This window comes from Pseudonaja textilis, chromosome Z (assembly GCF_049901715.1).
Source record: "Pseudonaja textilis isolate UNSWEBS1 chromosome Z, rPseTex1.2, whole genome shotgun sequence".
Lineage (NCBI taxonomy): Eukaryota > Metazoa > Chordata > Lepidosauria > Squamata > Elapidae > Pseudonaja > Pseudonaja textilis.
The window spans coordinates 83,770,086-83,792,555 of NC_142008.1; the positions used below are offsets into that span (position 1 = coordinate 83,770,086).

General features: G+C 37.1%; 1 protein-coding gene across 5 annotated transcripts in view; it reads left to right on the plus strand.

The window, feature by feature from the left end:
- The first annotated feature begins 515 nt into the window (after positions 1 to 515).
- The window catches only part of MTHFD2L (methylenetetrahydrofolate dehydrogenase (NADP+ dependent) 2 like), a 38,956-nt gene continuing 17,001 nt past the window's right edge, over positions 516 to 22,470 (plus strand). The window contains exons 1-3 of one of the 5 annotated variants that reach the window (XM_087918184.1): positions 516 to 733; positions 15,497 to 15,681; positions 17,017 to 17,139. In XM_087918184.1, the coding sequence (XP_087774310.1) occupies positions 600 to 733; positions 15,497 to 15,681; positions 17,017 to 17,139 (442 nt within the window). In that variant the 5' untranslated portion in view covers positions 516 to 599. The remainder of the gene's footprint in view (positions 734 to 15,496; positions 15,682 to 17,016; positions 17,140 to 22,470) is intronic. The other 4 variants (XM_087918182.1, XM_026717309.2, XM_087918183.1 and 1 more) reach the window with 4 other exon arrangements.

Genomic DNA, 22,470 nt, shown 5'->3' on the forward strand with positions numbered 1-22,470 from the left:
TAGGGAGAAAATGTTCATTAAATCCATTACATTACACCAATTTTTGTCCACTGAAATACACAGCCTAGTTAACAGGACTCCACGTAGGAGGTTACCATGTTTGAGTGGCAAGATCACAAGGAAAGCAACAGTTTTTCAGTATGTCTTTGCTGCCATGAAGCAGTCACTGGGGTGGGGATGAAGAGAGATTGCAAGCCAAATATGGTAGCTTTAATTTGCCACAAAAACAACGTATCCCAGGTGGCTGGGAGGCAGCTTTTCTTGATAATATGCTATGTGCCTGCCTTGAAGGACAATCCTCGTATCAATTAATAATTAATACTAGTATTAAACTATATTTTGGAGACGGGTCTCCATGATTGGTCCTCATTGCTCTTCCTAAAAAAGCTCTTTGCTCACGGGCTGCATCTGTTCAGCCTTCCATTCTCTGGGGAACAAATTCTCCTTCCTTCCCCAAAGAATACCGCAGGTCAGGTCTCTAAATAATTGCCTCTGGCGGCGCAGGCAGAGCATCTCCACATCCATCTCGGAGCGGCGCAGGAAGAAGGCGGGGCCGATTCAAAGGCAGCTGGCGTGGTTGAGCACCCTGGGACCTCGCTATGGCGGCGACAGGCATCCCCAGCCGTCTCCTGCTGCTACGGGGGAGGCGATGGGGAGGCTTCTTCCTCTTGCCGGGCGTAAGAAACATCTCTAACAGCTGCAGCCGGGGCAATTGCCCCAGCAACGGCAGCAGGTAGGAAATGCGAAGGGTAGGATGGTATTCAGGGAGCATTAAGCCTTCCCCCAATCTAGTCTACAAACGAGCGATGCTTAGAGGCTGTGGTCTTTGTCGAGCGGGAGGGAAAGCAGAAAGGATTAAAGGAACTGAAGGAGGGACTGGCGAGGTAACGGAATTGCAGACTTCCCTCCAGCCATGAAGGTGTGAAGGGAGCTTCAACCCGGTAGGGAACCGTGCGTCTGAGCGCCTCCGGAACGGAAACGTTGCGGAACCAGCGTGGGTCTTATGCGCGAAAAGCGCGCTTTGCTCCAAAGGCCCGAGAGCGACGGGTGAGCGGCGACAGGTTCAGCTTTATATTTTTAGGACTATTTATTTGCTTTCTATCCGGCTCATTAAGCCACATGAATCCCTAATCTCTAGGTTTTGGAACTAAACTGGACCAGAAGAGGTGAAGAGACGTGATAGCGGGGACGTGTTAGTGACGACTATTCGTCATTGCATCTTCTTATATCAAGTGTATAGGTACCTCAACCTGTCATGCCCATGATTTTGTAACCACACTCCTTCATTTATCTGTTATGTCTACTGTGGATTTTATTGCTTGAAACTCATTATGGTAATATTGCTATTAGTTGGGAAATGTTCCTTTATTTTTTGAGGAAGGGTGGGTTTATACACTATCTAAAGGTAAATACATTTAAGATATTTGATTTGTCCATGACTAGTTTTATAAATGAGGTATCTCCAATAGATAGCATTTCCTTGGGATACCACATAATGATCTGTTAGAGTTAGATTGATTTTTTTTAAAGAATTTTATTAATTTTCAATAAACAAACATACACAAACAAAACATAAAAACATAAAACTTCTTTTTGGAAAGCGGCCTAATCCCGGGTTACATCTTTTGGTACAGACATAAATCAAATTCATGCTCACTTTATATACCACTTCATATCTTACTTATCATTCCATATTTTCTATATGGCTTCTCCCCTCTTTTCACTCTCTTAATTCTATTTTATTTATTTCATCTCAATTTAAATCATTATACTGATATCTTTTGTCCGTTCTGTAATCATCTATTTTTCTTTTCTTATTAACACAATATTTCTCCTGTAATCACTAATTGAAGTATGACGCTTTTATATTTTTCCCCTAAATTTAACACTTAAAATAATATATAATTCTCATTCTGATTCTGCTTAGCACATTCTAAAACTACCTACAATAATTTAAGATAAAAAAATAATAAATTTATAATATAGTTAAAACAATAATCCATAGTATATTAAACTTTATTATTTATGCATTTTAGTATTTTGTTAAATCATATAAAGATCCAATTTTCTGACATTATTTCAATTAAAGATACAAAAATACAATTTTATGTACTTTTACAGAATCTCTTTTGTGATCCTAGTCTTTTACGCCCCCCATCTCTTAATCTCCACCATCTTGGTCTCTACTCTCTTCTATAAACACAAACTATTCTATCTTTCCCCTGGATTTGACACTTAAAATAATGTATAATTTCCATTCTGATTCTGCTTAGTACATTCTACATACATTTTAAAATAAGTAGGAACCATTTATAATATAGTTAAAACAATAATCCAAAGCAAATTAAACTCTATCATTAAATCTTAAACATTTTACATATTCCCTTTAATATTTTATTAAATCATATGTTCCAATTTTCTAACTCTCTTTCAAGTGCAATACTACAATACAATCTTATGTGCTCTTGCAGAATCTCTTTTTAATTTATATTTTACCCTTTGTCTCTGAAAAAGATCTGGTTTTTTGCATCGTGTTTCAAGCCTTTATGACTTCTCTTCCCCTTTTCCTTTCCTTTCTTGTCCAATCTAGCCTTTTTACCCCCCCCATCTTTTAGTCTCCACCCTCTTAATCTCCCCTCTGTTGTATTCCTCTTTTCTGTTGCTTTCTGACATTGTATTGATTTTTCACCTTGTTTTCCCTTTTTGGGATTGTTTTTTTAAGTCTTAAATTCTCCATTCTCTTTCCCTTCTTTCCCTTTTCTTCCTCAACTAAAGTTATTTGTTCATTAAAGATGGCCTCTTCTTCTTCATCCCAGCTTTCTTGTTGTTGTAATTCCTGGTAAGTAGAAATCGCCATTTCCAAAAAGTGGAAAACAGATCCAGACGAGCCCTTCCCTTCTTGTTCCTCTTCTCTTAACTTTTTTTTTTTTACAAATTTTATTAATTTTCAAAGAGAATACACAGACAAACAAAACATAAAACATAAGAACATAGAACATCTTTTCTAAAAACTGCTTAACAAAACAAATAAGACATCTCATTTAAGTACAACATAGTTCTAAATTATCACGTTTCCACACACAATTTAATATGCATCTTATATATTCAACTTAATATCTTATTACTGTTTTCCAACTTCTCACTGTTTCTTCCTTTATTTCTGTTCAATTTTATTCATTAAACTTATACTTTCATGTATTTCATATTACTATATTTCATATTATTACTATTTCATATGTTCTTATCCAACATCATTACTCCTCAATAAACAAACATAAGCTAACAAAATACATAACATAAAAACATAAAACTTCTTTTTAGAAAGTGGCTTAACCCCGGGTTATAACTTTTTGTACAGACATAAATCAAATTCATGCTCATCTTATATACTATTTCATATCTTATTTAAGATTCTATATTTTCCATATATCTTCTCCCCTCTTTTCTCTCTCTCCTAATTCTATTTTATTTTTTTAATCTCAATTTAAATCATTATACTTGTATCTTTTGTCTGTTCTTTTTCAATTATCCATTTATCTTTCTCTTTAACACAAACTTTTTCCTGTAATCACTGGTTAAAGTATGACACCTTTCTATTTTCCCCCCAGATTTAACACTTAAAATAATATGTAGTTTTTATTCTGATTCTGCTTAGTACATTCTACATAACATTTTAAAATATAAAACATAATGATCTTATAGTATATTAAAAATAATGTTCCATAGCAAATTAGTTAATTAAACTAATTACACATTAATTACACATTCCCTACAATATTCTATTAACACATATTTCAAATACAAATACTAAAATACAATCTTGTGTACTTTTGCAGAATCTCTTTTTAGATTATGTTTTACCATTTATCTCTGAAAAAAAACCTGTTTATTAGCATCTTGTTTTAAGCCTTTATAACTTCCCTTCACTTTTTCCCTTCCTTCCTTGTCAAATCTAACCTTTTTACCCCCCCCCTCTCAATCTCCAGCCTTTTAGTCTCCCCTCTCTGTTGTATTCCTCTTTTCTGTTGCTTTCTGTCATTATATCGATTTTTCACCTTACTTTCCCCTTTCTTGGTTGTTTTTTTAGAACTTAAATTCTTCACTTTCTTCTTCTTTTTACCCTTTTTTAAAATCATATGTCCATTAAAGATGGCTTCTTCTTCATCATCCCAGCCTTTTTCTTGTTGCATTTCCTGATAAGTAAAAATCGCCATTTCTAAAAAGCAAAGGATAGATCCAAAAGAACCCTTGCCTTCTTCTTCCTCTTCTCTTAATTTTTCAAATTGCATTTTCAGTTCTTCAACAGATACCACTGTGAAAAAAAATTTTTTTTTTAAACAATCCAAATGTTTTCTTAGTCTTTCAAAAGATAGTTAAAGTCCCAAAGTCATCAAGCAATCAAAATCAGCGCAATCAGCACAGTCTGTTTCACTTTCTTCTACTTTCTCTTCCTGGGGCAGAATTCAATTACACAATTCCAAGGTATTTTTTGGAAGTTTTATTGTGATTTAATCTCTAATCTTATAAAACTCCAAGCAGTCTCCTTCAACAAACGTTAGTATAAATCATTTACCTCTTCCTTCCCACTTAAAGCAAAAAGATTTTAATTTTTAAATATCAGTGTTTAGAATGCCCCCTTGTCCCCTTGGCTTCAATTTTGAAAGTTAGTACCTTCTGCTGCCAAAGCGGGTATTTCCGATTTCCATCTGCTGTCTCCGTGGGAAGGAAAGTGAGGAGAAAAAAAACTTTCCCTTTACTTTCCACCTTAGCTTAACGATCTTCTGGGAAACAATATATCACTTAAAAGGCCAAAGTTCCAGGGTATTCAGATGTTAATTGTCGTCCCGGTTCAGCCAAAAGCTTTCTCTGTCTTCACTTCCTCCTGCACACAACTTGTCTGGCTGAGAGATTCTTTGTGACGGCCATTGCTGACCATCGCTCCACCACCTTTGGAAAAGGGAGTTAAGCTGGCTGGGAAAGGGGGGTGCGATATCCCCCGACCCCTGCCCGGATCTCCCCTCTCTTCAGTTATCCCTACAGGATAACTATAGCTTCCTAATGCAATTGGATCTAAGGCACTCCAGCAGCGAGCGCAGCAGGGATTGCGCACAAACGTGAATTCCTGCTGCCTCCGAAGCCTGACAAACCGGAAACCCCCTTCTCTTAACTTTTGAAATTCCATTTTCAATTCTTCCACAGATAATGCCATTGTGAAGTTTTTTTTTTAAACAACCCAAAAGTTATTAGTCTTTCAAAAAATAGATTCCAAAAGTCCCAAAGTCACCAAGCAACCCTAATCAACACAAACTGTTTCGTTTAGCACTTTCTTCTTTTTGTACTCTCTCTTCTTGGGGTAGAATCAATTGCAAAGTTCCAAAATGAATTTTTTTGAAGTCTTATTACAGTTTATCTCTAGTCTTAAAAGCTCGAAGCAATCTCTTCCAGCAAAGTCTTAATATAGGTTCTTTATCTCTCTCTTCCCACTTATAGCAAAAAAAGAAGTTTTAAATCTTTAATTCCAGTATTCAGAAATCTTTAATACCCCCTTTTATTTTTCAAATTTAATTACCTTCTGTTGCCAAGACGGGTTTTTCCGATTTCCTTCTGCTATTTCCATAGGGAAGGAGAGTGGAAAAAAAAACCTTTCCCTTTAAACTTTGTTCCGCCGCTTTTTGCAATCTTCTTAGGGAACAATGTATCTTAAAAGAGTTGAATTTCCAGGGTATTTAGGTGTTACTTATTATCCCGGTTCAGCCAAACACTTTCACTTTCTCCTGCTTCCTCCTGCACAGTCTTGTCCGGGTGAACGTTTCTTTGTGGCGGCCATTGCTGACCGCCTCTCCACCACTTTTGGAAAAAGGAGTTCAACCAGCTGAAGAGGGGGGTTGCGATCCCCCCGAACCCCTGCTGGACCTCCTCTATCTTCAGTCACCTCTACGGAGTGACTATTAACCCCCAAATCCAGCTGGATCGGGGACACGCCAGCAGCGAGCGCAGCAGGAACTCACGTGATAAATCGCAGATTCCTGCCGCCGCCGAAGCCTTTCAAACCGGAAGTCCGGAGTTAGTTTGATTTTAAAAGCTCTATTTTTCTTCATTTGTGCTGTTCTGTGTTTAATGTTGCAACTTTCTGTCTGACTTTTTCATTAATCAGATATTGTGAGAACACATAGATGAATGTTTCTAAGGCCACCAAAAGTAGAACAGAGCAAAATTTCTTCACTCTCCTAGATTAGTAGGCAGGTAGAACATCCCATAGTAGGCGAGTAGAACATCCCATAGTTTATTTATTTGTATCCTGATCTATTTGTTTATCTATCTATCTATCTATCTATCTATCTATCTATCTATCTATCTATCTATCTATCTATCTATGTAAAACTGGATGTGTTTGTGGATGGGTTTTCCAGAATAACTCTGGAACATCTCGAGCAATTTCAGTCAAACGTGGTACACAGATGACTTACCCTCTGGAAAAAAATACTGTGAGGGTAAGACATTCCTAACACCTCTCGGGATGTGTGTGTGCCTTAAAATGGTACAGCACAATGAAGCTGCCATGGTAATGCCTTCACAGTATTCCACAAGGGGGTTCCCTCTCGTAAGAGGCCCTCAGCTTCAAGCAAAGTGGGCAAGTTGTCGGGGGAAGTGCCTGCTAATGCAGATAATCACCTCAGGCTGTTCCCTGTAGAATTTTTCCAAGGCTGTTGACCAGAGCAGTTAGGTCTCTTATTCTCACCACAGTCGTTGAGGTAATAGGACCAGGGCCAGAATGCCTCCAAGCCTCCAAGGAAAGGCGATTGACCAAGTGCAATCAAAGACTACAAAACTGAAACACCAGCGTAGACAAACTCCTGAGGAGAGGAGTAGAACACTTGTGATGCTGCACTAGAAAGCTACTATATCTAGAACTTCAGAGACAGTACAACAGCATGAGGCCCGACTAAAGGATAAGTAGAGCTGCTACATCTAGACATTCAGAGACAGCACAATACCGTGAGGCCTGGCTATACTATCAGAGAGAAAGTGCAGTTACATCTACAGCTTCCTTCATAATTTGTATACTTTACTTATACTTTTAAAACCCTGTAAATAAAGTTAGATTTGATACTATACATATAATTAATTCCTTTTCCTGTCTAATATAGGGTTGCGATAAATAAATACCTGGACAATGCTGGGTTATCTGCTAGTTATTTAAAAAAAACAAAATAATGAACATATTATTTGTTCCTCCTATTTTTGTTAGACACAATAAAATCAGGAGCAAGGTGATTCAAATGAAAACAGGTTTAATTCATGCTAGCACTCTACAAGAATCTGAACTATTAATGGTCAAAGCAAAGTGGCGGCATTCAAGAATCAACTGAATTCAAGATAGTCTGGACTTAGATCTCTTGTGGCTCCACAGGGAGTCAAGACTGATGACACACTTGACCCCTACCTTGGGCTAAGCCCGGTCATCTCCTATAGTTTTCCCCACAACAATTCTGTGAGGTAAGTTATGACAGAGAAAAACTGGCCCAAGCATCCAGCAGGCTTTCATGGCTAAGATGGGTGGTCACTTACTTTCTAGTTTGGTGCCTTAATATCTTGTTGTTTGGAGGGAGTGAGAATGCTCAGTGTAATTTTAAAAGTGTGAAAAATTGGGATAGATGGTCAGGTATTTTTTGTCAGGACAAGATTGTCCTCGATTTTTTTTATCACAAATGAACCCAAAATTTCCATGGCTAAGCGAGACAGTTAAGTGAAATGTGCCCCCATTTTATGAGCTTTCTTACCACGGTTGTTAAGTGAATCACTACAATTGTTAAGATAGTAACAGAGTTGTTAAGTGTCCCCAACTTTGCCTTTGATTTTGCTTGTCAAAAGGTGATATATGACACAGGGACACTTTGTGTCACATGACACAAATACATGCCAGGTAGCAAACTTCTGAATTTTGATCACATGACCATGGGGATGTTGAAATAGCATAAGCGTGAAAAATGTTCACTTTTCTCAGTGCTGTTGTAATTTCAATCATTAAATGATTATAAAGCAAGACTACCTGTAATCGTAAGCATCATTAGTAGTTTACTGTTACTCTTATGTAGAAAGTAATTGGTTGTTCTATTATAACAGGAATGAAGTTTTTCAAAGCCATGTTATGGTTTATGTTTTTTTTTAAAGACATCTCAGTTCAAAAGTCTTTGGCCAGTCTTGACATTTCTCTTTCTTTCTTTCTTTCTTTCTTTCTTTCTTTCTTTCTTTCTTTCTTTCTTTCTTTCTTTCTTTCTTTCTTTCTTTCTTTCTTTCTTTCTTTCTTTCTTTCTTTCTTTTATATGTTTTATTTGCAGTTTTTCCTTTAACAACCAGCATTTGTGGACAGTACAATGACTGGGTTAACATATTTTTCACACAGTACTCACAGTAATAATACAATTCCATACAAAATTTTTATCTTCCAACTTCTGACCTTAATGTACTCATTGTAATTATAATATATTATTTTATATATCAATATATATTCTACTACTTTCCCAATTTATACTTATTTCTTTATTTTTCCCATTTCTTGTGGTTCTTCTCATTACCTTTAAACAATACTATTCTCTCTTTATTATTTTTATCACTTCCTCCAAAAATATATATAAACATCAATAACATTTCTTCATACGGTATACTTATTAATCCCTATTAAGTCACTACTATTTTAATATTATAGGTATCACTCAGTATTCCACCACATTTTCAATATCTCAATTTTCTATAAATACTAATAATACCAATTATCAATAAGACTTAATCAAACCCAAAATTATATCTCTAAATCCCCTGAATTTATAGTCCTTGAAAACTATATTTTCTAATATGTTTTTTGCATTCTGTTAATCATAATAATACGTTTAGATATACCTAGTCCTAATTTACCACCTCCTAGTCTTAATATATTTATGGTTATGAAAAATTCTATTATATATATATGTGCTACTATTTCCCCAATTTGAACTTTCTACTTATTTCTGTTGGTTTTCAATATAGTTACTATATTGCAGGATGTTCTGTCTCACCTGTGACCACAAGGTGAGAGTCCAAGTTTTCAAAGGAATATAAATAAACAGACAGGACCAGGAACGACAGAGTTAAATTCCTGGAGAAGTCCTTGGCAATCTTCCAAAAGCTGCCTGCCAAATCCAATAACAAACAAGACCATAAATCAAAAGGCAAACGCTGCACAGAGAATTTGTCAAAGCTGCTATCCCGAATAAACAAATTGTCCCGAATGAGGATTCAGAGCTAACACGCCCTCTTTTATTTCCTGAGGGGCGTGTCAGTCTCTCAAGTCAGTCCCTGATTTGACATTTCCTTTTACGTTGCATTTCACGCTTCTGCCTGCGTCTTTGCCTTGCATCAAACCAGCATTCCTCGGCTTGATCCTCAGCCAAGGACTCTGGCACTCTCTCCTGATTATCTGCTGACACCTGAGGCACAACCAGGGAGGAAGGTCCTGGGGAGGAAGATGATTCTGAATCTTCCAGCAAAGCAGGCTCAAACCTCAGAGCCAAATCCTCCTCTTCCTCCTGGCTCAAGTCTGTGTATCCCAGCAAAGCACGCTCAAACCTCAAGGCCAAATCCTCCTCTTCCTCATTACTCAAGCCTGTGTCTTCTAACAGAGCAGGCTCAAACCTCTGAGTCACAACAGCAGGATATTGTCTCTCTATCCACCATTTCTCAGTCTTTTTAGAATTTCATCATTTATTGATTTTTTTTGGTGATTCTTTTATGTTTCTCTTTTGGAATCCTATATGTCTTTCTAGCATTTTTGCACAGGTTAATAGTTCCTTATACCTTGCCCTTTAACTCCTTCTGCTGCATTTTTTCAATATCCATCCATAATCCTTCCATTATTTTTGAAGAATCATCCTTTTTCCCCCTCTATTCTGTTGTAGGCTCTTAAGAGATTGTCTACTTGATTTTTAGTATTTATTATTACTATCTTTTCAGTGTTTTTATCTGCTTTTAATTTATTTTTACCTTTTTTGTAGTTTATTTTGCTTTGCCTCCTCTACTGCTCCTTCTAATTTCTCAGCTGTCTTTTGTGTATTATATTCATCTTTTCTCACCATTTGTCGAGATCCTTCTGCTTTCACATCTTTATCTTTAAATATTCCCATCAACTTCTTATAATTCTTTGTCATCATTGTAACATTTCTTCATAGAACTTTGTTATCTCCTGCTGAGTCATTTTGTAACCAATTAATATACCTCTAACATTCCAGTATCCCAAGATCTAAAAACTCCCCCCCAAAAAAAACAATTGTTAATAAAAATTAGTCAATGCTAAAATTATTCCAAGTCCCCTAAATTTCTGGTTTTCAAATGCTATAAATTTGTACTTTTCAATCTTTATAATTTCCAATTTACCCCTTCCCAATTATCCAGATTTTAAACTCTTATTTAACTTCTCCTTTTTCTGCTTTTCAGTGTACAGTTCCAATAAAGTTTTACTGTTTACTTTGATTTACTTTATAAACCTTCAGAAAGCTCAGTAGATATTTCCCAGCATCCAAATCGCCTACTAAAGAACAAATCAAGGTCAAGTAGCTTTCCAGATATTGTTCACCTTCTCTCTTTTCACTTTCCTTTGGATTTTACATGTTGCAGTAGTCTTCCTCCATTAGGTGGCTCCCCTGCTCCCTAATCCAGCATTCAAGGAGTTTAGAAAACAGCTGATTTGCGTCCAGCCGAGGGGGTTAGAGATTAAATTTCAGAAAAGCAATTTCTCCCAATAATCACTTTTCACAGCATTATTCATCTTTTCCAAGTTTTCTGTGTTTTAAATAATCCTCTAGGTTTTTCTTTTATTTCTATGTCTTTAATTCTTCCTCTTTAATTTTTAATCTTTAAACTTTTTCCATAAATCCAATCATCAATTTCTTAAGGTTTGGAGATTATTTTTGGAACTTCTTACTTCGGTTAGTCTTCTAAGGTAACAGTTGGAAATTATATCACCCAGTTTCACTGCTCTGTCCACACACCGCTCTAGCACAAAATCTTAGTGTCCCAGTTGTCCCAGCTTGTGACAAAAAAATGGCCGTTATCCCTGCTGCTGATCAGGAGAGCTTTCTTCGGAAACTGCGGTTTCCTCACAATCGATGAAGCACCTCGCCTTTCTTCACCACTCCTCCAGGGTGGCTTAACTCTGTAGGACAGGAGTGTCAAACTCAATTTCATTGAGGGCTGCATCAGAGCTGTGGTTGAACTCGGGAGGCCAGGGGGGCATGGCTGACTGGGTGGATGTGGCTCACTAGGTGGGCGTGGCCAGCTTGACACCACTCCCCAAATTGCTGGCATATTTCCTCTTTGTATTGGGTAGACTGGGCTGAAGCTACATTGGCCTGACCTTTCCTCTTCGCACCAGGTGAACCGGGCTGAAGCTTTGCTGGCCTGATCTTTTTTCTCTGCATTGGGTAGACTGGGCCGAAGCAATGCAGGTAGACTGGGACGGCCCTGCAGGCCGGATCCAACTACATCTCAGGCTGGATCTGATCCACAGGCTTTGAGTTTGACACCCCTGCCGTAGGGTCTCCCAGCTAGCAGTTGCCGACTACATTTCACAGAGCCCAGTAGAGAATATACACAAGTTTAACACGAGTCAAAATAGGAGCAAAATGATATCAAAGTTTTCAATACTTGAAAACAAGCAGAATCTGTATTGGAGCTTCTTACTGTTTGTGAGAATTACGGTGATGATAGAATTAAAAAAAAAACAATGCCATGATGACACTACCCAAATCCCCATGATGATTGTAGTTGTCAATCTGCCCAGCAGTATTTTCTTGGCTTCTTCCAGGTTTCCTAAGTTCTGAAAACAAACTGAAAAAATGAAAACCTAGTACTATATGTCTATTTGTCTGACTTCCACCATTTTGTCCCGCCCACAAGTAGTCAGGGATAAAATGATGGCCGTGTTTAGGTTGTCATGATGCGGCCTTTAGTTTTACTGCCTTAACAAGATCTGCAGAATGCTGCAGAAACTTCCTGCGGTATTCAGAAGCTTCCGTAGTGGCTATGAAGCCTGTTAAAGCAGAAAAAAACAAAGCAGTTTGTATGGCGGCCGCCATTTTCTCCTTGTCCACCAGCAGGTGGAAAAAAGAGGGCAGCTAAATTGAAGTTGCTGCCTTGTGGTCCAGAGACACATGGTTTGCATTTCTTCCCAAACATGAGGTTTGAAGAGCTTCAAAAGATAAGTGATATGGGGGTAGGCCAAAGCGCTGCAGGATCTGGGCAAAGCAGGATGAGGGAAGAGAGGTGGGGGTGTCCTGCAGTGTCCCTGGGATCAGTCAGTCATAAGGGCATGTAGGAAGGCCCCCTCCCCAGATTAAAATATTCTTCTTAATATTAAAAAGAGGCAGGATAGAATATTTCCCCTAAAGGAGAAGTGGAGGGAAAAAAAAATCCTAATATAGGCAGAAAACAGCCTCAGTCTTCTTGCCATAGGAAAACAACCTCAAGCAGAAGCTTGAAGAGGCCGGGTCTTTTAGGAATGGAGATTTTGTTTCCATTCAGAAAGACTGGGCCAATCTATTCATAAGCAGAGACTCCAAATAAGCAACACAATTAGGCAAGCTGACAAGATTAGCTCAGACAAACAGCTAGGATTTCCATTTCCCCTTTTGCCTGAAGTGCCAGCCATGACCCCCTACATGACCCCATAGAAAACTGGCAGCAGCCATTAAAATATTAAAGGACACATTATTAAACAGGAACAGACATCTCAATCACAAAGCCCCAAAGAATAAAAACCCACGTACTCTCAACCCCATTTTATCATTTACCCCGGTATTTCAATAATCTAGATCACCATTTGCCATTCTCAAAGTTACCATTTTGGGGGGAAACACTCTTTAACAGCAAAATATTCCTGAATTCATAAACAGCAAAAGATTTCAAATTGCTTCAACATATTTCAACAAATGTAATTAACACATCACAAAAGTTAATCGATAAATACGTAATCTGTTTCAACTGTAGCATTGCCAATCTGTCCCTTGCTCCATTACTGTCCTACCCCTATTCATTTTAGTTTAAATCCTATCTCAGTTTAGCTACTGATGAACTGACATGCAGCTTAGTCTATGCATCTGTTGAAGTGAGCTGCATTTCATAAAACCTTATGCTTTTCAATAAAATATATTAGTCAGAAAAGGTGCTACCAGATTTCTCCTGATATTTGGTACCACAATACAACTAATTAATATTGGTCACCTCATGCAGGCATGTTTTGAAATTGCTATTACGATATCATACTAAGATATCATTCTGGCTTTAAAAGCCCATGCAATTTACCAATGCACCACTATTTGATAGCTTGTTCTTCAGTCTTTTTGCCAGTTGGAGCAGCTAAATAAAAATGAAAACTTCTCCTGTTTTGGTATGATAGCTTAGCTTTGGTGTATTCAGTAGATTCGGAGCTTCTGCAGCTTTCAAGGCAGAATTTTTATCAATCACATCATCCAGTTATGAAGATGAATTATGGGACATGGCTGGGAAAAACCCGAGTCAGTGTGCCTATGCTTACTGGTTTCTCTTTTCTCTTCTAGGAGCATCAGAGAGAAGAGATTCCATCTTCAGAATTCAGGCTTCTCTGCTTCCCCCATGCCCCTTAAACTCATTTACATTATGAATCAAAGAGATGCTGTTAAGTAATAAATTTAGATAATAAAAGGTATTTTTCCATAGATGTTTTTAACTCATTTTTTTTGTTTCAATAAACATGATACTGCAGCTAATTAAGTTCTTAAGTATTTAATTTATTTAGACAAAAATATCTCCCTCGAAATAATTATCAATAACATTTGCATTTCACATTTTAAAAGTTGCATTATAGAAATAGCCAGAAACTCTCAATATGTTAATTGATTTTGATTACATTAAAAGCAGCAAACCTATTAATAAATTTATACATGTCAACATTCATGTTGTGATTTTCATGGAAGAGTGTGTATCTTCGACATTGCTTGATTGCTTATTTCATATCTGTAAAGAATTACATCCATAAATATTCTGCCATCTGTATGGTAGAAGGAATTCAAAATGTACTTAAATACATTAAAAATTAATAAAACTAAAAATAATAATGCTTGCAAAACTGAAAGATATTGGGTTTTCTTATAAGTAAATTAGCTGAATGGGTAACCTCAATAGCAATCTTATTCGGAATGCTGCCACAATGCACATATTATACATTTAATATGTGCATTCTGGCAGCATTCGGAATAAGATTGCTATCCATCATCTCCTTACACAATATCATTTAAAAGAATTAATTCCTGACAAATTCCCGACTGACAGTTATATTGTTTTCCATATGATGATATATCAACCAGAGAGATGTCTGAAGTACTCCTTGCTTCCAAATCCCATAATAATTACATAAGTCTCTGTAAAGCTAGTAAGTCATAATGTGGCTTAATTATTTGAGGTTTAGTGTCTATCCATTATGAAGTAATATTTGTGAACCTAGGTATGATAGCTTGTTCAATAAATAATGATTAAACATCTTGCCTTATTTATAATGAAATTTGATTAGTTTTGATAGTATTTCTCAATCCTCTGACACCCTCAAAATTTGAGAAAGGATCCATCCAGGATCCAGGGCTTCTGGACTCTTCTTTACAATCTAGATTTTAGCCAGAGGTTTGTCTCTTAATCTTTTGCTTCTTTTGCAGAATACTTCAATGGCACTCAGCCTCTTAGTCTTAGAACATATTTTTCAGCCTTCTTCATGCTGTTCTTTTTAACTACATCACAAAGTCTAATCATCAAGTGAGGCTTGAACCAATGCTATACCCTCTTCTTCAAGCACAAATACATTCTCTGCTTCACTTTTCTGAGACTGCCTTTAGCATTTCATTAAATTGACTACCTTTATTAATACCAAATTCTGCTGAATACTATCCCTCAACATATCAACTCTACTACAATTGTAACAAACTGCTATTTCCAATTCCTACATCTTATTTCCTTTCCTTCCAACTTTTATTTTGTGGATATTATTAGAATATAATAATTGCTAGAAATGTAAGTTATAAAATTCTTTAGAAAGTTATTTTCAAAGCATTCTATATTGCTATGCTAATAATTTTATCTATGAAAAAGGACTCATTTCACTCAGGGATGTTGCATTAACCAATAGTTTGTTAGGCACTTGTAAAACACTAGCAGAATGAAGCCCTAGCTGAATTTGAAAGCTAAAGGGGCAATCTTCAGAAGATGTAGGATCAGGATAGAGGAATTTGCCATTCCAAAAGTCTTGTTCCTATGTATATTTTAATATTAAATCAGTTTCCACTCAAATATTAAATGTTCACATGAATTCTCCAACAACTAAATGTGCTGCAATAAAACACACTTTGTATGTTTTAAAGTGTGATTAATGCTATAATGTAATTTTCTTGGCTGTAAAAGTTTAGATGGATTCTGCTTAAAGTTTTCATTTTATCTCTTATAGGAATGAAGCAACTGTTATCTCAGGGAGAAGGCTGGCTGCACAAGTCTGTGAGGAAATACAAAGAGATATTGAATCATGGCTTACCCTTGGCCACAAGAGACCTCATCTCACTGTTGTTTTAGTAGGAGAAAACTCAGCTAGCCATACTTATGTAAGAAATAAAGTAAAAGCAGCAGCAGCCGTAGGTATGACTTTTTTTAAAAAAAAAAATAGAGCTTGTACATTGCCAACCCAGGTTGTTTATAATATATACAATATGTTACTGGCATACAATTTTTTTTAAGAGTGAGGCTTCAATGGATGTGGCAGTGATGCAAAGCAGGAGAGCCAACACACCTATTCAGGGACAATATTTTCATAAGGTTTGAGTGAGGTAGGGCAAGATTGATATCGGCCTTACCAAGAAGAAGGAGACAGGAGACATGGCACGATGGAGCTTATTCTACTTTATTGTAAGGCCACATTAATACAATCTTGCAAGTCTAAAACTTCTGCCATATCCTTTGCAACCTGAGAAGGGGGAGAGGGTTTTTTCTGAGTCTCATTTTCTGTCCATTACCTGTTTCTTAGCATCTCTCTGCAGGCCTTCCAAAGTCCTTCCTATGTACCATTACAGTATGATGCCTATTTTATTATGTATTTATTAATAAACTTTATAGGCTGCCCATCTTACCTCAAGGTAACTCTGGGCTGTTTTACAATAATAAAAACTAAAAACGATACAAACTGAAAGCATAAGTAAGTTTAATACAAAAGCCAAACACTACAGCCCAATTAAAAAATGGGGAAGGCAGGAGCAAGATGGGGAGGGAGATGGGATCTGTCGTTAATTGATCAACCACATTCACTGTGATGCTTCCCCCATTGGAGCCCAAAGCTAACAAACAGAGCCAGAGTCTTTAGGATCTTCTGGAAGATTACACCAGGGGACAAGATGTTCCACAGGTCAGGCGCAAGGGCAGAGAAGCCCCTTCTGCTGGTCCCAGCCAGAATAATCAGGCTGATGGGATCTGCAGCATGCTTCCTCTGCCAGCATTGGTGAGGTGGGCCAATTCCAGTGGGATTAGACAAGTAGCCTGACCCATTCACTGATGTCTAAATTCATATATTTCTCAAAAAAACCCACCCAATCAGGATTGCAATGATGCCAACATTTTAAACATATGTCATAACATAATTCAAGCTGATTCACTCTCACAGAAAAGTTTGTACAGGGTACATTTTGTTGCTCTCCCCCCCTCCCCCGCCTTCTCTTCCTTCAGGCTCCTAGGAAAACCATTCCTTTAATTTTTAGTAAATTGTGTTTCAGAAAAGAGATTTAAACAGTTCCAGTTTGCCTACATATGTCCTAGATAATTAAGCGGTGTATGCATGTGTTTTACCTGTTTTAGAACAAAGGAAGATAATTAATAGTGCCATTAAATGTGGAAGTACATAATTTGATTTGTGTAGCAAATTTTGCAAGAGGCAAAATGCAAAACCATTGTTGCTAAGGATATTTCTTTTGTGGATTGTTTTAGGCATTTGTAGTGAAATAATACTGAGGCCCAAGGAAATTTCTCAAGAAGAACTTTTAGATCTTACTGGCAAATTAAACAAGAATTCAAGAGTCAGTGGCATATTAGTCCAGTTACCTTTGCCAGGTAATGAATTCTGTTTCATATGGAGTCAGAAATAAAATGACTGAAAATATATAAGAAAAATGCACTTAAACTAGTACCTCTGTTCTGGTACAAGGGAAGAGATTTATCAATAATCAATTTCCTTAGATTATTATTGTCTTTACTAGTATTTATTTTTCTAATGATTTTTTTCCCTAAGTATTTGTTACTTCTGTTACAATGCTTAGCCCTTTACAAGCATAGCTGAAATCTGATTGCCAAATTGCCATATATTTTACCAGTAGGACATCACTGCAGGTGACAAGAGATCAGTTATATCCTTTCCAAAATTTCCCCAAAATTAGCAGTAGCACCAGAGAAAGTTCAGCTTTAAATTATGATGGATGAAGTTGAGAAAATTATAAAGAAGAAAGTCTTCCCAAATAATTTTTATTTAAGACCATATAGGGCTTTTCTGGCAATAACCAGCACTTTTGGAAAGAAACTGGCAGCCAATGTAGTATCTTAATACAGAACTATTCGGAATTCTTCTTAAGTCCAGACTTTCTTGAATCCAAAAATTGCACCACACAGAGTACATGCAAGAATTAAGCCTAGAGGTTATCAGTCCTACTAGCTCTGTTCTAAGTTCATCTTCCAAGAAAGGATGCAATGGAAACATTCACTGAATCATTAACTAAATGGCTGCCCCGGCCATTGCTGCAGCGTGGAAAGAGAATGTATCTCCGTTAGCTGTTTTGGGATTATACAACCACATTTGCAACTGGTAGACCTACTACTATCTCCTGAAATTATGAAACCTCACAAAAAGCACTTTCATTTTGCTTTGATTCTGTTTCAGCGTATTGAATCCTTTATTTCTTTTCTAAAAATATGATTTTATTAAATTTCAGAAGCATGAATAAAAACTAAACAAGCAAGAAAAATAGAAAAGAAAGAACTAGACAAAAATCAAGAAAAAGTGTGAAGAAAAGAAGAAAGGAACAAGTAAAGGCAAAAAGCATGGCTTCCAACTTTCTTTGGTACAAAATGTACATAAAAATCCAACAATTAGTCTAAAATTAACAATTGTCTATATTTCTTCTGTAATCCCATACAATTCTAATCATCAAATCCCAAAATCAAATTTGCATTTCTCTCTTTTTTCTCAAAAGTCTAAAATTGGCTTCCAAGTACAGTAGAAATATAACTGCTTTTCTTTTCTTTAACCAAAGCTGTCAATTTTGCCATTCTGCCAATTCCATGAGTCTTAACCATCCATTCTTCTAGATACTGCTAGTCCTTCCACCTTCTTGCTGTGGTTATTGTATATAAAATAATTTTTCATTCCCAATTGCGCATGGGCATTTGGAGAGCCACTCCATTATCAACCATTACCTGGCAGGGGTACAGAATAATAATTTGAGTTTCATCAGTATATTGGTAACACCTCAGCATCAAAGTTCCTCAGCAGTATCAGGTAGATATTGAGATGCACAGAATTGGAGACATGGTTTATGTCATGCAATTGTTCATTTCATAGAATCAGGGCTGGAAGGGACCTGGAAAGTAGGAGATCATATTCCATGGCTGCCCAATCTTTTCTTAAGGACCTCCAATGATGGAGCACTCAAATTGTAAAAGGCAAGTTGCGCCATCGATTAGTTGTTTTTAGTGACAGGAAATTTCTTCTTACTTCCAGGTTGGACATCTCTTTAACAAGCTTACACCATTTACTTCTAGTCCTGCCCTCAGGTGCTTTGAAGAATAAGTTAACCTCGTCTTCTCTGGGACAGCTCCTCAAATATTGGTAGACAACTTCTATTGTGTCACCTCTAATCCTACTTTTTGTTAGGCTAGATATACCAAGTTCATCATATGGTTTAGTCTCTAGGCTCCTGATCATCTTTATTGTTCCTCATTGCAGTCTTTCTAGAACTCAGGATCTTTTTTTGTATCATAGTGTCTAGAGCCGGATATAGTGTTCCAAGTGTGATCTCACCAGTGCAATATAAAGTCATTCTATAATTTCATGTGATTTTGATACTATCCCTCTGTTGATTGTATTGCACTGGTGAGGATTGCATTAGCTTTTTTGGCTGCTGTAGCACACTGCTGGCTCATCTTAAGTGATGGTCCACTAGTATATCAAATCCCTCTCACAGTTAACAATTGTTGATCCGGATACTGTCTATTCTCTACCTGTGTATTTCCCTAAGGACAGGATGTTCCTTTTCTCACCTCAATAGATCTTATTGAATAGGGCCCATTGTCCTTCTGAATCTTTATCTTCCAAAGCATTCACAATCTCCCCCCACAAAGCTTGATTTTGCTTGCAAATTTGACAAGTTTCCCTTCTAACCTCTTATCTAGGATCATTTATAAAGATATTGAAGATCACTGGACCCAAGACAGAATTTTAAAGTACTCCACTGCATGCTTCCCACTGGGTAGATGTTATTTCATTGAGAACTACACACTGGGGGCAGTTTGCCAGCCAACTGCAAAACCATCTGGTGGTGGTATTGTCTATCCCATATTGTTTTATCCCACTAAGTAGGATAGAGGTCTTTTTTATCAAATGTCTTGCTGAAATCCAAGTTAACTATATCCGCAGCATTTCCCCGATTCACTAATTTAATCACTTTATCAAAGAAAGCAATGAGATTTGTCTGGTATTATCTGTTTTTAAGAAATCCATTCTGGTTTCTAGTCACTTTGTTCATTTTTAGATGTTTATAGATCTGCTACTTTATTATTTTTTCCAGGATTTTCACAGGTATTGATATCAAACTGATTGACTGTAGTTTCCTGGATTCACTTTTTTCAATCTGATATGAAACCATATCACCTCTTTTCCAATCCTCTGGTAGTTTCCTTGCATACCAGAGTTTGAAAGATTTTGTTCAAGGGTTCCAAGATCACATTTGCCAGCTCCTTCAGTACTTTTTACACCCATGTGGTCCTAGTTCCGTGATGGCGAGCCTATGGCACGTGTGCCGGAAATGGCACGCGAGCCATTGCCCGTGTTCTTCCGGGTTCCGGCACACCAGCCAGCTGGTCTCCACACATGCATGCATCGCAAAAGCAAGGAGAGCGGCCACCAAGTGTGTATGTGCACATCAGAAAGATGATCTTCTTGTTTCCGGAGTGTGCATGCGTGCCAGCTACCTGGTCTTTGCTACCTGGTTTCTGGCATGTATGCATGTGCGAAGACCAAATGGTTGGCACACCAGAACCCAGAAGAACAACAGACGCATGTGCATCAGAAACCAGAAGACCAGTTGGCCAGTGCATATGCACATGCCGGAAACTAGTTCATCTGCTCTTTCAGTTTCCAGCACGCAGGTGCACGCGCTCACATGCTCACTCCCGTTTTGGCACTTGGTGCTGAAAAGGTTCGCCAATCCTAGTTATCTGAACTCATCTAAAGTGGATAGGTATTCCTTTATCAATTTCTTATTCATTTTCACCAGCATTCCTGTTCTGTTTTCCCCCTGTGCTATTTTTGATAGGTTGGGCTATTGTTTTTTTCTTTTGCATAAAGACAGTTGCGAACAAGGAGTTAAGCAATTCTACTTTCTCTTTGCTCCCTATTACCTTCTTGCAATTTTATCCCATCAATAGACTTGTCATTTCCTGGACTTTTTGTTGTTCCTTTCTTATTGAAAGAAACTTTTTTCTTATTTTTGGCATTTGTTGCAAGTCTTCATTCTGAATTTTAACCTTTATGACTCCATCCCTGCAGGTTCAAGCTATTTGCTGGTATTCTGTTGTAGTTATATGTCCCTGTTTCCATTTATTATATTTTTTTTGTCCCTCAGTTTGTCAGAGACCTCTTGGGCAACCATGTTGATCTCATCTGAGGTCTTTTGTTTTTCTTCCTCTGATATTGTTTTTGTTTTGGCTTTAGTATTTCAATTATTAGAATGTCTCATGCATCCTGAACTATTTTTCCTTCTAGGATTTCCATTTATGGATTCCTTCCTAATTTGTCTCTTATTTTATTAGTTGATGACAGGTAATTAAAGTCCCCCATTGGTACAATGGATTGTTTCCTGCACACTTCAGCTAACTGATTAGCAAAGGGTTCTTCTATTTTGTCCACCTGGTTAATAGTACATGCCTATAGTACATGCCTATGGCAATGTCATTTCTTTTTCCTTTAATATTTACCCAAATACTTTCAAGAAGGTTTTCATCTCTAATATTCTGTATTTCTGTAGGGGTGTAGTAATTGTCTACATACAAAGGTACTCTTCCCAATCTTTTGAGTTGGTTCTGTTTCTTTTGAACAATTTATATCCTTCAACCTTATGTTCCAATCATGGATTCCCTCCTGTCAGGTTTCAGTGATACCGGTAATATCTTATCTACATACATTCAAACTTCAAGTTCTCCCTATTTGTTATCCAAACTCTGAGCATTAGTGTATAGGCATCTGAGCCCTTTAAGACTGATATGCTGTTTGTTTTCTATGTCCTATTTTATACCTAAATTCCCAGACCTTTTCACCACTCCCTTTATCACTGTCTGATTGGTTGTCTTGGGGATTATGCTTAAAGATTGGTCCTTCCAGTTTTCTTTAAAACCCTTTGGATGAATAAAGCCAGATCTTTTCCAAACGTATTCTTCCTGGTTCTTGTGGGATGCAGCCCACTTCTTGCCAGAAGCTCTTCCGATAGATAATGTAAACTATGCTCCAAAAATTCAAAGTTCTTTCAATGTAGTCAACAGTAGTTTACTGTTTGGCTGAGTAGTGAGTAATAGATCATTAACCCACCCATGCCTTTATTTTTTTTGGGGGGGGAAGGGAGTCTAAACTATTTTATTTCCTGTCACTGGACCACTTGACAGAGTTCTCCATGTGTCTGCATATTTTCTTTCCAGATGGAGGCTTTAAAATGGCAGGAACAACCTTTTCAGATTTTTGACCTTTGAGTGACATGCTACCATCGCCTTTCCTGTTTCTTGATAGTTACTTTTTCTTTGTTGTGTCCGGTTTGGATACAGATCTCTGCCTTTACTAGAAGTTCATTATGTTCGTCAATGATGACTGGTTTCAGAGTGGCTAACCTTGTCCCTAGACTCTTCAGTTTTTCTTCAAGTAATAACAATTTACATTTGAGGCAGATGGGCAGGAATACAAACATATTGCACCCACTGCAAGTAACTACAATGCTAGCCTCTTTTTCCATGTCTTCATAATACTATGGTTTTTCTTTTGTGGTACTATTTACAATTCAACAAGAAGCAAGCAAACTGAATCTTTATAAAACAATCTTATCTGTATCAAAGAGTTAATTCTTAATTCTGATTTTTGATTTTTCTGATTTTTTAAAAAAAAACACTTTCTGGTAAAAAAAAATCTTT